Here is a 13,295-nt window from a genome sequence, read left to right as displayed (position 1 = left end):
CAGTCCAGCCCTGAGAAACGTTTCTTCATCATCAGGTGACGTCTTCAGTCCAGCTGACGGCAGGTTTCCAACCTTATAACCAGGACGACGATTCAAACCAGCAGCACTGATGAACAATGGGCTGGGAGGTCAGTTTATGATCATTAATATGCATGACCATTGATCAGCAACCACTGATCAATAACCATGAGTCCCATTCACAGAGAGTTGGGGAATGGCTGCAATCACAGCATTGTAAGGTGGTGACAGATGGACCCTTAGGCCCCTCCTCCATTCAGAGATGGTCTTTCCCTTTCCAGGTAAATGGCCTCCTCCTAATTCGAATTTACAAACAACTGTATGGTCCTTAAAAACAACTAAGGGAAACGCTGAAGAAGGTCAGGATGGAAGAATATGTCAGCACAATATGTGAGCGCACAGAAGGTTATCTAAACATTACTGTTCAGTCCTTAACTCGATAAATCCATTTAGGAAAACCTCCAAACTGAACACATGCACAACAGATCAATTTGATCCTGAATCCATCCCAGCACTATGACATGGTAGAAAGGAAGAAAGCTCTTCTGTACAACAAAACATTAAACAGTTAAACTAAACATAATGTCACCATTACAAGTCCAGCAGTTGGCGATCAACTGCTTTTGTATTCATGCTCTATCCTGTTATTGTATTTTCTCCTTTTTTACCTCCCGCCTGTCAGCTTAGACATAACTGTAATAATATAAATAAGACTGATAGAAATGAATACATAAACAGATAAAAATAACACGTGAACAGGAGCCTGTAGTGAATTTGTAGAGCTCATCTTGGAAAATTACTGATTACAATTCTGATTGCAAAAGCTGCCAGAAAAGACAGGCTAAACAAAAAAAAAAAGCAAGAAAAAACTTACAATCAGGGAACCATCTCTATATCTGCGTCTCTCTCCATCACCTAGCTTGGGAGTCATTGAGTGCTCCGATTACCACGGGGACCGCTGTTACCTTCACCCTCCACATCCTCTCGAGCTCTTCTCTGAGCCCTTGGTATTTCTCCAGCTTCTCGTGTTCCTTCTTCCTGATATTGCTGTCATTGGGAACCGCTACATCGATCACTACGGCCGTCTTCTTCTGTTTGTCTACCACCACTATGTCCGGTTGGTTAGCCACCACCATTTTGTCCGTCTGTATCTGGAAGTCCCACAGGATCTTAGCTCGGTCATTCTCCACCACCCTTGGGGGCATCTCCCATTTTGACCTCGGGACTTCCAGGTTATACTCGGCACAGATGTTCCTGTACACTATGCCGGCCACTTGGTTATGGCGTTCCATGTATGCCTTGCCTGCTAGCATCTTGCACCCTGCTGTTATGTGCTGGATTGTCTCTGGGGCATCTTTACACAGCCTGGGGTCTTGCCTGCTGTGATGGACCCCTGAAACCCTCCATGCATCGTCAGGAGCTTTCTTGTCTTCATGTCAGTGGCTTCTATCTCCTCCTTTGGCCAACTTACTATCCCAGCAGGGTACCTGATCACAGGCAGGGTGTAGGTGTTGATAGATGGTTGCAGCTTTCCTAGTGGCCTCTTCATGGTTCCCATTTGTCTGTGGGATCCCCAAGTACTCTATGTCTGCAATGTTGCCTTCTGGTAGTTCAGAATCAGAAAGGGTTTTATTGCCAAATGTTGAGCAGGTTTACAACATTAGGAAATTGCTGCGGTGCTTAGTGCAAACATGCTGTCATAAACACTTAAATAGATATAAAAATAAAAATAAGAATAAGAATTAAAAGTGCTAAGTAGATTCAATCCCCTCAGTTCGGACTACCTTCCCTCTCTTTGATACCATCCGACTACATTCTCCAGTCCGAACGACATCCCGATGTCATTGCTGTAGATCCTGGTGGTGTGGATCGGTGAATCGATGTCTCGTTCACTCTTGGCATACAGCTCGATGTCATCCATGTACAGGAGGTGGCTCAAGATTGCTGCTTTCCGTAGACGGTATCCGTAGCCAGTCTTGTTAATGATCTCACTGAGGGGGTTCAGGCCTATGCAGAACAGCAGTGGGGACAGAGCATCTTGGTAGATCCCGCACTTGATGGTGGGAAAAAGTCACTGGCCATTCACCGCATGACAAACACTAAGAGCTTTGATCTTTACGATCTAGAAATAACACTCCCAGTTCGACACAATCATTTAGTCCTTTGGAGCCCACAAAATGGAAAAATAGAAAAGTATATTCAGCAGTGAAGTGTGTTACACCTGGAATGTACAAAGATTAGCTTCTAAAATAAGTAGCTAGAAAGTGAGCTGCATCCACATCCCGTGTGAAGCTAATCTCTATGTTGAGGTTTGGTTCAATGCCTATACTTATGTTACTTATGCAACGGTGTATTTTGAATGTTTTCCTCCCTCTTTGTTAAAGTTTTAAATGTACTGAATGAAAAGTTGCTTTGCTCACCTCTTTGGGTTATCGTCCATTCCTCTCCTTTGCGGATGGACCCAGTGCTCCAGCTGCTGAATGGAGTTGGTCCTGGACAAACCCTTTTCTGGCTCCTGGACTGGAGCTGGAGACTTTACGGGAACCCTGGCCAGGTTGCCATCCACCTCTGTGGGGCTGCAGTCCCTTTGCTGCTCACCTGTCCCACACCCTGAGCCACTGACCTGTGCAGGTTTCTGGGCGCTGATGTTGGCCTGGTTCTGGCGAGACGCAGACACCGCAGCTGCGATGGCGGCAGCCTGGGCTGGTTGTAGCTTGATGCTGTTGATTTTAGTCAGAGCCCTGTCGGTGCTCGGATCTCTCTGAAAGCCGTATTTATCACAAACCGTAGCACATTTCTCTGCGTCCCTCAGAGTCGCGTATTTATCCCCCTCTCGAAACGAGCTGTATCTCTTAATTTCTTTCATAGTGTTGTATTTGTCCATAACTTGTATAGTGCCATATTTATTATCCTTCTCCCTCATAGTGCTGAACCTTTCAGTTTCCTTTAATGACAGCTGTCTCTTGACCTCCTTTTGAGAGAGGCACTTTTTTCCATCTTTCTGGAGCGTGTGTCGGTCGCCTACTTTCTGCAGCGCGTACTTTTCTCCGTCTTTTGCGAGCAGATACTTCTCCCCATCTTTGGAGGGTGCATACTTTTCCTCAGCCGGCGTCACCGCGTGTTTATCATCCGTTTTACGGACGCCGCACTTCTCCAGATCTCTGTGAATGGTGTACACTTTTTCATCTTTCTGCAGCGAGTATTTCTCCCCATCCTTTCTCAGGAGGTACTTTTCTCCATCCTTGTGCAGGAGATACCTATCTCCATCCTTCTGCAGCATGTAGCTCACGCCCTCTTTCTTCAGAGAGTACCTTTCTCCCTCCCGCTGTAAGGTGTAGTACTCTTGCTCCCTCTGGTCATTGTGTTTCACAACATCTTTTTGCCATTTGTCGTCGACCTGCAACAGGGAATGTTGACACGCAGGTTCTCGATTGCGTTCGTTGTTCTGGATCTCGGGCCGTGTGAGAACTCTGTGGTTCAGCAGGTTGTTCAGCTCTTGAGGTCTCCGCTGGTCCCCTTTCAACTTGTCCGTTCTGTGACAGAAAAAACAGGAAGTGGAATTCAGCAAAATAAGGAAAGACATTCCCTGTGTGAGTGAGACAGCTCCTCTCGCCTTCTGTCAACCTTTTCGAGTCCACGATTTCTCAGAAGTTTCATATTTTTGTCAAAAAAACCCTCTAATGATGCAAAACTGCAGGGAGTATGTGCTCAGTGGAGTTTCTTTAATTACTTAAAAGTATCCTTTATTTAGAGCAGAGCCTTAATGAAGCATCGCAATGAACAAATACAGAATAATACAGATTCGAGCATTGATGTGTGGTTTTTTTAAGGAGGTGGCACTACACAATGTTTTTTCTTTCATGATCACACAGAACATTTGAGCACTCAGATCAGAGATGAGACAGAGATGAGCCCCCACCCACTAATCTGGAAGATCTCTAAAGGCGAGCTGTGTTATTTGGCACCAAGACACTGGCAGAAGCTTAAGTCCAGAAGTCCTGAAGACTTGGAACTGCTGCAGATCACATCCTGTCATCAGTTTGTCATTTGTACCTCCTCAGACCACCATCAGCAGCTACCCATCACTTCAACTTGGGAGAACCCCACAAGCCTGCTGCTTAGATCTTCAGGTCCAGCATATTTATAGATGCTCATTTCTTCAACATCTAAAACTGTGACTGGAAAACCTGATCCTTCAATTACAAACGAATACTGCATGTACATGTAATACTGTTGATCCACAGAATCTGTGAGGGTCTCATTCGCCGAGCACTCACGAATAGTGAAAAAACACAAATTTTGCATGTGGTCAAAAAATGTCTATAAATGCCAGTTTTTATCGTTTAAACCCTGAATATGCATTTGGGTGCCATCAAAACACAAGAACACGCAACAAAATACTCAAGATAAACTTTTCCAATGTGGGAATGCTGGACTCCACCTGCCAAAGATGCAATAAGGAGAGATGAATGAAACAAGCCGCCTCAGACTACAGGAGCGTTTCCTCATTTTCCTCTACGGTTCCTTTGTGATCGCTCTACAGTCCTAAAAATGTGTATAGTACTAATTTTAATATGTAAATTTTGCTGAATTTACAGGAGAGGCCCCGGGGCAGACCCAGGACACGCTGGAGAGATTATATCTCTCGGCTGGCCTGGGAACGCCTCGGTGTTCCCCCAGATAAGCTGGAGGAGGGGAGGAGGAGGTCTGGGCTTCTCTGCTGCCCCCACGACCCGGCCCCGGATAAAGTGGAAGAAGATGGATGGATGGATGGAAGCTGAATTTACGTTCGTGCTTATTTTGTGAATTTTAAATGAATTAAAACTTACAATTATTTATATTTTAAATTTATAATTTATTTAATTATTTAAGAATTTCTTTGCTCTTATTAATTAAGCATTAAAATGCCTGAAAAGTTATATATTGCTACAAAAAAGCCATAAAAATTATGACAGATATTTGCAGTTTCTGCCAAATTGTGGGAATTTAATTATAAGGAAAAATCCACCAACTCTGAACCGCGACTTTGAGCGGGTATACTGTGTTACATTACAATATTATTTATATGATTAACCACTGTGTTGATATGTTGGATCATCATTATGTTAGGGATTAATGTAACTATATGGCACAATAACAACAACTACTTGATGGGTTTGGCTTACATGGACCACAGTAAGTGTCAATAAATTATAATCTGTTTAGTGTAACTGAACCTTACCAGTAAGCGCACGTATTGGGTAGTCTAAGGAGCTTGGAAACAAAAGCGTCTGGACTTCTTTGAGTTGCTTGAAGATGTTTCACCTCCGAGAAGCTTCTTCAGTTCGAGGGTCAGATGGTGGAGAGTCCCAGATTTAAACCCAGTGGGAGTTTCCCCCCACAGAGGGACAAAGGACCCCCTGATTGATCCTCTAATCACATGAGCCAAGGTGTGAAAGCGGGTGTGGGTCCCAATCAGCCAGGGTTTCGGGTGAGCTCATTGTGAAACCTGGCTCCACCCTATCATGTGATTTCCTGAGGTCAGTGGAGCGACCATCTTTGAACAGAGGCGGTGGTTTACGACACCAACTGTCTGCCATCTATAATCCAGTTTTGAGATCCCTTCTCAGACGCCCACTCACATCCTGGACCATCTGACCTCAGGAAATCACATGATAGGGTGGGGCCAGGTTTCACACCTTGGCTCATGTGATTAGGTAGAGGATCATCAGGGGGTCCTTCGTCCCTCTGTGGGGGGAAACTCCCACTGGGTTTAAATCTGGGACTCTCCACCATTTGACCCTTAGAACTGAAGAAGCTTCTTGGATGAGAGGTGAAACGTCTTCAAGTAACTCAAAGAAGTCCAGATGCTTTTCTTTCCAAGCTCCTCAGACTACGATGAGCTGGATGACTGAGAACCTTCACAGACACGTATTGGGTAGTTTACCTAATCAGTAAGTACTTGAGGAAAATTACCCAAGTGTGATGGTTCCCAGCTATAACACACAGTCCCGAGTGTCACACCTGAGCAGCATACAGCGTTACTCTAAGACACTGAAGCTCAGTCAGAGCTTAGACTGATTACTGCATCTTTGCTGCCATGTCAGTTGTTATCTAATGGATCTTCTACTATTGTTTTGAACAGGAAAAACATCTCAAAGTCAATATGTGACGCTGAGTACCCAGCCACACGGGGTCACAGGCCAGTGCATTCCTAGTGCCGGTCCAGGTAAATGAGGAGGGTTTTATTAGGAAGGGGATCCGATGGAAATTTTGGCCAAATCAAACATGCGGATCACAAAGAATGAGCTTTCCATACCGGATCGTTCGGGGCCTGGGTTAACAACGACCACCTCCAGTGTTGTTGGCTAACAGGATGCTGGTGGAAACTGTGCTACTGTTGGCCGAAGACAAAGGAAGAGGAAAGGAGGAAGGTGTGTTCGGTGGCAACAAGACAGAAGGAGAGGCAGGAGTGAGGAGGTGAGATTAGGGACCATAGGGACTATGACTGGCTGATTAGAAGGAAAGAAGGAAGGTAGATATATGTGTCTACAGGAGAACATGGGCATTGGAGGTGGGTTCAGGTTTTTCTACCATGGCGTAGACAAAGAAATAGTGTACGGCTGATCTTGACTAATGTAATGGTAAAGAGAGTGTCGGACAACATCATGAGTTGTGTTTGAAGCTGGAAATTGGATGATTTATACCCCACAGCTGTCGGCTGGCAGAGATAAAGGGGTAGAGTGTGTCCCCCGAGGAAGAGGGAAACGTAATTTGAGCAGATTTCAGTGGACATGTAGCTGAAGGGAACAGGTGATGTTAGGCAAGTATGCTGCTAAAGACAGAAATACAGAAGGACACATAATAGTAGATTTTAGCATGGAAAGAAGAGGAAGAGAGGAAGGTGCACAGATGGACTACATCATATACACGAGGTGCAATTTGAAAGAGAGAGGAGACTGCAAGCTAGCAGCAGGGGAGAACGTAGCCAGCCAGCTTCGGGTGAAAGCAGTGGTGGAAGTAGACTGTTGGACAGAGTTCAGGAAGACGTTGAGACAGGCACTGGGGGGTAAGGAAAAGTTACCAGATGACTGGCAACATTGTAGTGCTAAGGGAAACTAGCAAGAAGTTGTTCAGTGTATCCTCTGGACCGAGGACAGAAGAAAAGTGTCACGATCCTGGGTCTTCTGACCCAGCGTTTTGAGTTTTAGTTTGTGTTTAAGCCCTTCAGGTTTTCTAACTTCATTTTTTTATCATGCCTAGGTTGTTATAGTGCTTTGTTATTAGATTCCCCTTGTGTCTTCCACCCATGTTAAGTCTCCTTTGCCCTTCATGTGCTTCATGTCTGTGTCTTACGTTGTCTAGTTCAGTTTGTCATGTCTGCGTCTTATGTTTCCTGTTTTATTTTGAAGAGGTCTGGTGTTCCTGTGTTCATCGTGTTTAGTTTTACTCTTCCACTGTGTTCCCACTTCTCTCATTAGCCTCCTGTGTGTATTTAGTCTGTGCCTTCTCATTCAATCCTGCGTTCAGGTTTTCATATATATATATATATATATATATATATATATATATATATATATATATATATATATATATATATATATATATATATATATATATATATATATATATGCTCATCATCATTGCCATGTTTAGAGTTTTGTTTGTTTTTCTGTTTACCAGGATTTTTCATAGTTCGTGCTTCCTTTCTAGTTTACCCAGTTTAGGTTATTGCTTAGTTTGCTTTGTTTTTGCTCTTTTATTTTGTACTGTTCTGTCTGCCTTAATAAACAGCTCATCATCAGTTAAGTTTGAGTTTTAGAGTGTCTGCACCCGGGTCCACTCTTCACAAACTGCGTGGAGTGTGAAGATGAACACGATGAACACAGGAACACCAGACCTCTTCAAAATAAAACAGGAAATGTAAGACACAGACATGAAACACATGAAGGGCAAAGGAGACTTAACATGGGTGGAAGACACAAGGGGAATCTAATAACAAAGCACTATAACAACCTAGGCATGATAAAAAATGAAGTTAGAAGGGCTTAAACATAAACTAAAACTCAAAACGCTGGGTCAAAAGACCCAGGATTGTGACAAAAAGGAGACTTGATGATTAATTCAATTCAATTTTATTTATACAGCGCCAAATCACAACAACAGTCACCACAAGGCGCTTTGTATTGTAAGGTAGACGAGTAAGTACAACAAGGCACTCAAAAGAAGACTTTAGCAAAGAAAAGCTAGAACAGTCGGGAAGAAGTAGTACTGGGAGTCTCGGCATACAGCACAGAGAGAGCGGCAAAGGAAAAAGCTTATACTGAGTTGTATGTGAGGCTGGGCGCTAAGTAAAGGGAAAAGGACTCATACTGACTGGACAGGGAAGAGCGCGAGCTAGAAAGGATGTGCAGCACCTTCGGTTGATTAAGTCCAGAAATGTGCTAACACGTAAAGACAGTGTGAGGATGTAGAGTGGAAAGGTGGTTGATCCAGATGACATACCCCAGGGCAGAGAAAAAGAGGGCAGTGGACTTTTTCACCAGACTACTTAACACAATTTTGGAAAGTAAGTGGGTGATGAAGAAATGGAGAAGTGTGCTGGTACGGTTCAAGGACTGGGTCTATTTTGCAAAAACTACAGAGGGATAAAGCCAATGGACCAAACTATGAAACTATGAGAAAGAGCTGCTGAAGCTCTGTGACGAAGATTAGCAAGCATCAGTACGGCTTCACTGCAGAAAGATGTTCACTTAAAGAGAAAAAGTAGGGAAGGTCAACAGTCTTTCTGGATCTAAAGAAAGCCTTTGATAAGGTGCCAAGAGAGCCCAGTGGGACAGCAGTGCGGTGGTAGGAGTGACAGGTTCACAGTACAGGTGGGATTACATCAGGCGTCTGCTCCTATGTTTGAAGACTACATTCTGATCTGTGGTGAGAGTAGAAGCAGGTGGAAGTAGGTGGAGGTGGAGCCCAGAGAGGTGGAGGTATGCACTGGAGAGAAGAGGAACGAATGACAGTAAAACCAAGACAAATACACGCGGGTAGAAGGCGTAGAGATAGTACAGATAGAAGAGCCATCCACAGCAACAGACCGCACAAGAGAGGTGAAGCAGGGAGTGGATGCAGGTGGAGTCAGCAGAGGCAAAGTTCAAGGATGATCTGTGATGGTAGTGAGGCCTGCAATGATATGTGGTTTGGAGAGGCTGAGTTAAAGTTGTTTTCATTGGAAGTGACCAGGATGAAGAGCATAAGCTCAGTTTGAGCGGTTTGGAGATTAAGTTAGCGAGGCAAGGCTGAGATGGTTTGTGCAGAGGAGGGGAGTGGACGAAGGATGTTGAACATGGAGCTGACAGGCAGGAAGAAAAAAGGAGCCCAGAGAAAACAATCCTGGACCTAGTGGAGGAGGACAAGCACAGGGTGGGTATGGTGGTGAGCCGTAAAGGGAGCAGCCGAACGAAGACGACTGTGACGTCGTACGGATATACCAGTGACTAAAGATGTGCAGAGGCTTCTGTGTGCTCTGGAGTTTTCATGATGTGCAACAATGTCTGAAAACACAAAGACCAACTCTGCTGGCTCTAACACGTTTGTGGGACGTGTGCCCTGTTTCTCCCCTTTCCTGTGCTACTCCATGTTCTGCTCTGCAGCATCAAAATACCAGTCATTTGTAGTAATTCGATGTAAAAGTTAAATCGGGGAAGAACTACAGGACAGAACAACGTTTCGGCATGTATACATGGTCAAGCAAACCACCTGCACCAACTGCATACTTATTCTGATGAGTCCTGGTATTCCTAATGCTTTCCTGTTCTTAGAGGGACTATCACAGCCACATTACCAAAATGATGCTTTTTTCAGCACAAATAGCTTTGAATTGCCTGTTGCAAATCATGCCTGCATGACTCATTTAAATACTCCTTTTCTTCTAACTTCATGCTCTGAAAAGAACAGCACGTGTCTCTGACTTCCTGGAGCTGAATCTGGACAGTCGCGTTTAAATGCTAAAAGGACGTTTAGTGGTGTCAGAAACAATAAATTGGGCTCAAATGTTGTTGCTTCATGCTAGTTAAGGATAAAAGTCTTGATTCAATCCTTTCAGAGGCTGTGATGTCTGTGAAGGTTCATCCAGGTCATCCAAGCTCCTTAGACTTTGAGGCCATAAAACACACCATAAATGAGGCCCCTGTGATGCGTGGGATATAAAACAACACTCCACGTTGTAGAACTGTGTCCCTGCACAGTAGGTGTGTACCTCACATCTGCACACATCTTATCTGTCAGACATATCCCTGTGGTTAGCACCAACCTTCTGACTGGTTCAGTGTGGACGAGAGCAGCGTCTGTCATGACTTTCATCCAGGACTCCATCTCTTTGGCTGTGTCAGTGCAGAAGTAATATGTCCGCATGTTGGGGTGCGTGGCCTGAGTGAAGACAGAGGGAGAGCGGTAATAAGATAAAACAGAAGTGCGAGAACCAAATCTGGATCATGACTTCATCACAAGTATCACACTGAACTGCCCAACACACAACTTTCTATGTGTATGTACAAGTATACACACATCTATGTGAGAAAAACCTATTTTTTTTATGTATTAGCATTTTGAACCATGAAATTCAGACACAGCCGCTCAACTAAAACTGACAGTAAAATGTTTGATATCAGTCTGGTGTGGTCAAGTGTGTGCACGAGGCAGGACACGGGATCTGTTGGGGTATTTCTACAAATGGACGCCTCTTTCAGTCTCAAACCTCTGATCAAACCTTTGGGGTCAGTACATTAACCTCATCAAGGTGAAACTTTGAGACTTTCTACCTTTTTTACATCTATAACTTGCACACTGTGAACCCTGTGAATACCCTAACCCTACCCCACCCCATCCAATCACAGCAGATGGCCCCGCCCCTCCCTGAGCCTGGTTCTGCTGGAGGTTTCTTCCTGTTAAAAGGGAGTTTTTCCTCCCCACTGTTGCCAAAGTGCTTGCTCATAGGGGATCATATGATTGTTGGGTTTTCTCTCTATGTATTATTGCAGGGTCTACCTTACAATATAAAGCGCCTTGAGGCGACTGTTGTTGTGATTTGGTGCTATATAAATAAAACTGGATTGAATTGCTGTCACATGAAAATAAAAATCAATAAAAATGAAAAGTTAGTTACAAAGTAGCATGGATTGTTGCCATCAATAATAATAACAACATGACAAACCTTTAAAAAAATGTAACTAGTGTTTACCTTAAAGGCATATTTCCTGCTGATGTGGTCATCCACCGACAACATAGATATGTGAAAACTGGGCAACAGGATGCTTCCTAGGATGCTATCCTCTTTTTCATCTGCAGCAACGAAAGAGAAAAGTCTGCAGGTTGAAACATATTTATGGCAGCAATCTGATTCAATAAGGTTTCAGACTGGGAGATTTGTGGGTCAGACTGGTACAAAATATTCTTCTTCTGTTTGTGTTATGTTTGCTCTTATTAGTACGTGTCAATCAAACGCATGGCCCAGAATGATAGGAGATAGTGTTGATATTTAAATATTCGTTTATCAAGCTGTAAAGATTCCCAGGAAGAACGAGGAGGGAGAAATAGCCTTTGGAAGAAGGAACATCGTTGGATAGATGTCAACATAGTACAAGTACATAAACTTCCCTGCAGCATGGCTTCCTTAACTGCAGCTTGAAGTTGTGTTGGGATTAGTGGAAACCAGTGATATTTGTGAATCAGCGAAGTAATAACCAGTGCTTTCAGTTTTTTGAATTATATTTCCCGAGGCTTAAAACCTGGAGTCACTGTTAGAGATATTTAGTAGATGTTTTCATAGTGAATCTGTGCCCTGCTGTAAAGAGCTGAAGTAAGAGAAACAAGTGAGGCAAATGAAGAAGAATGCAATACCAGTATATTTAATCATTATATACTGATGTCTGATTTTGCCATATATATTACAAAATTCTCCAAATGAAATTGAATGACGCCTCATGAACAATAACAGCTGTGATGGTTGCAGCTGTGATTCTGTCACCTCTGTGCAGTATCATGTTTCATGCGATCTAAAGGCAGCACAGTACATGCACTGCGGCACAAAACCACAGAGCCTCCAACGCGCATTACTGTTTGCTTTAGCCGAGGCGCTGCGGCTGTTCTGGCTCGTCCCTGATGTTGAATGGCTCCAGCTGGCTTACAGAGCCGACATCTCAACGTTATCAGGTAAGAAAGCAGTGAGGAGGCGATATGTGACCTCTGTAAACACTTTGCTGTTGAGTTTATGATCTCAGTCAATCGTCATATTTAATAAAAATTTAATCTTGTTCATATTATGTTTCAGACGATTATGGGCTATGATTGGCTAATGACTGATGAATAAAACTTGTTCTCGATGTTTCAAAATGGGACTTAAAAACTCTTTATGTTAAATATGTTACAAGTAACAGTTATTTCTAAATAGTAACTTTTAATTCATTCTGTGGTTTGTGGGACACAAACAACTGAAGAAAGTTTAGTATAAAAAAAAGAAATGGGTTGTAGTAGTTATAACAACAACAACGATGCTTTGGATGTGTCAATTTTTGGTTGGATCTATTAAATCTGGCAGATTTACTAAATTTGGACTCCAAGTTAATTAAAGCTGAATGAAATTTAATTCACGGATCCATGTCATGTTCATCTTAATCAAGATAAAGTATACTTGTGTTTTTAAATGGAAATTTGGTGGCATGATAAAATGATGTTCATTCGACAGATGACTTTAATAATAATAATACATTTTATTTAAAAATGCCTTTCAAGACAACCAGTGAATAGAACGAAGACAAAATGAAGAACAATAGAAACAAAAGCACAAGATTAACAAACAGTGGGTAATGCAGGCAGCTGAGTTTTGAACCAGTTGAAGCTTATGGAGGTATTCTGGGGGGAGACCATGAAAGAGAGAATTACAATAGTCAAGGCGGGAGATAACGAGACTGTGGACAAGGATGGACGTAGGCTGGGTGGAAAGAGAAGGATGTAATCTGTTAATGTTGCGTAGATGGAAGTAGGCAGAGCAGGTGAGATTATTGACGTGAGATTTAAAGGATAGTGAACTGTCTAGGATGACCAAGGCTCTTAACCTGAGGAGAAGGGAAAACTGTGCAGTTATCGATAGAGAGAGAGAAATGGTTCGCCTTCAAAAGGTTGGATTTGGTGCCAATAGGGAGGATTTCAGTTTTATCCTCATTAAGCTTGAGAAAATTAGAGCTGAACCAGGATTTTAGTTCAGATAGACATTCTGTAAGGGAAGAAGGTGGGAGGAATCAAATGTG

The 13,295-nt window shown here is 43.2% G+C and overlaps 1 protein-coding gene across 4 annotated transcripts in view; it reads right to left on the bottom strand.

Annotated features, from left to right (window-relative positions):
* LOC146615521 (pleckstrin homology domain-containing family A member 5-like) overlaps positions 1-13,295 on the bottom strand; it is a 160,865-nt gene that overhangs the window by 48,168 nt on the left and 99,402 nt on the right. For all 4 annotated transcript variants that reach the window (XM_085376055.1, XM_085376051.1, XM_085376053.1 and 1 more), the window contains 3 exons: positions 11,231-11,331; positions 10,304-10,419; positions 2,439-3,551 (listed from right to left, as the gene is read on the bottom strand). In XM_085376055.1, the coding sequence (XP_085232181.1) occupies positions 2,439-3,551; positions 10,304-10,419; positions 11,231-11,331 (1,330 nt within the window). The remainder of the gene's footprint in view (positions 1-2,438; positions 3,552-10,303; positions 10,420-11,230; positions 11,332-13,295) is intronic.

Source organism: Diplotaxodon limnothrissa, linkage group LG17 (genome assembly GCF_057381915.1).
Source record: "Diplotaxodon limnothrissa isolate DT_005_m linkage group LG17, D_limnothrissa_male_GT1.1, whole genome shotgun sequence".
In the NCBI taxonomy this organism is placed as follows: domain Eukaryota; kingdom Metazoa; phylum Chordata; class Actinopteri; order Cichliformes; family Cichlidae; genus Diplotaxodon; species Diplotaxodon limnothrissa.
Note: the sequence above shows the minus strand (reverse complement) of the source record. Positions and strands in the feature narration are given on the sequence as shown.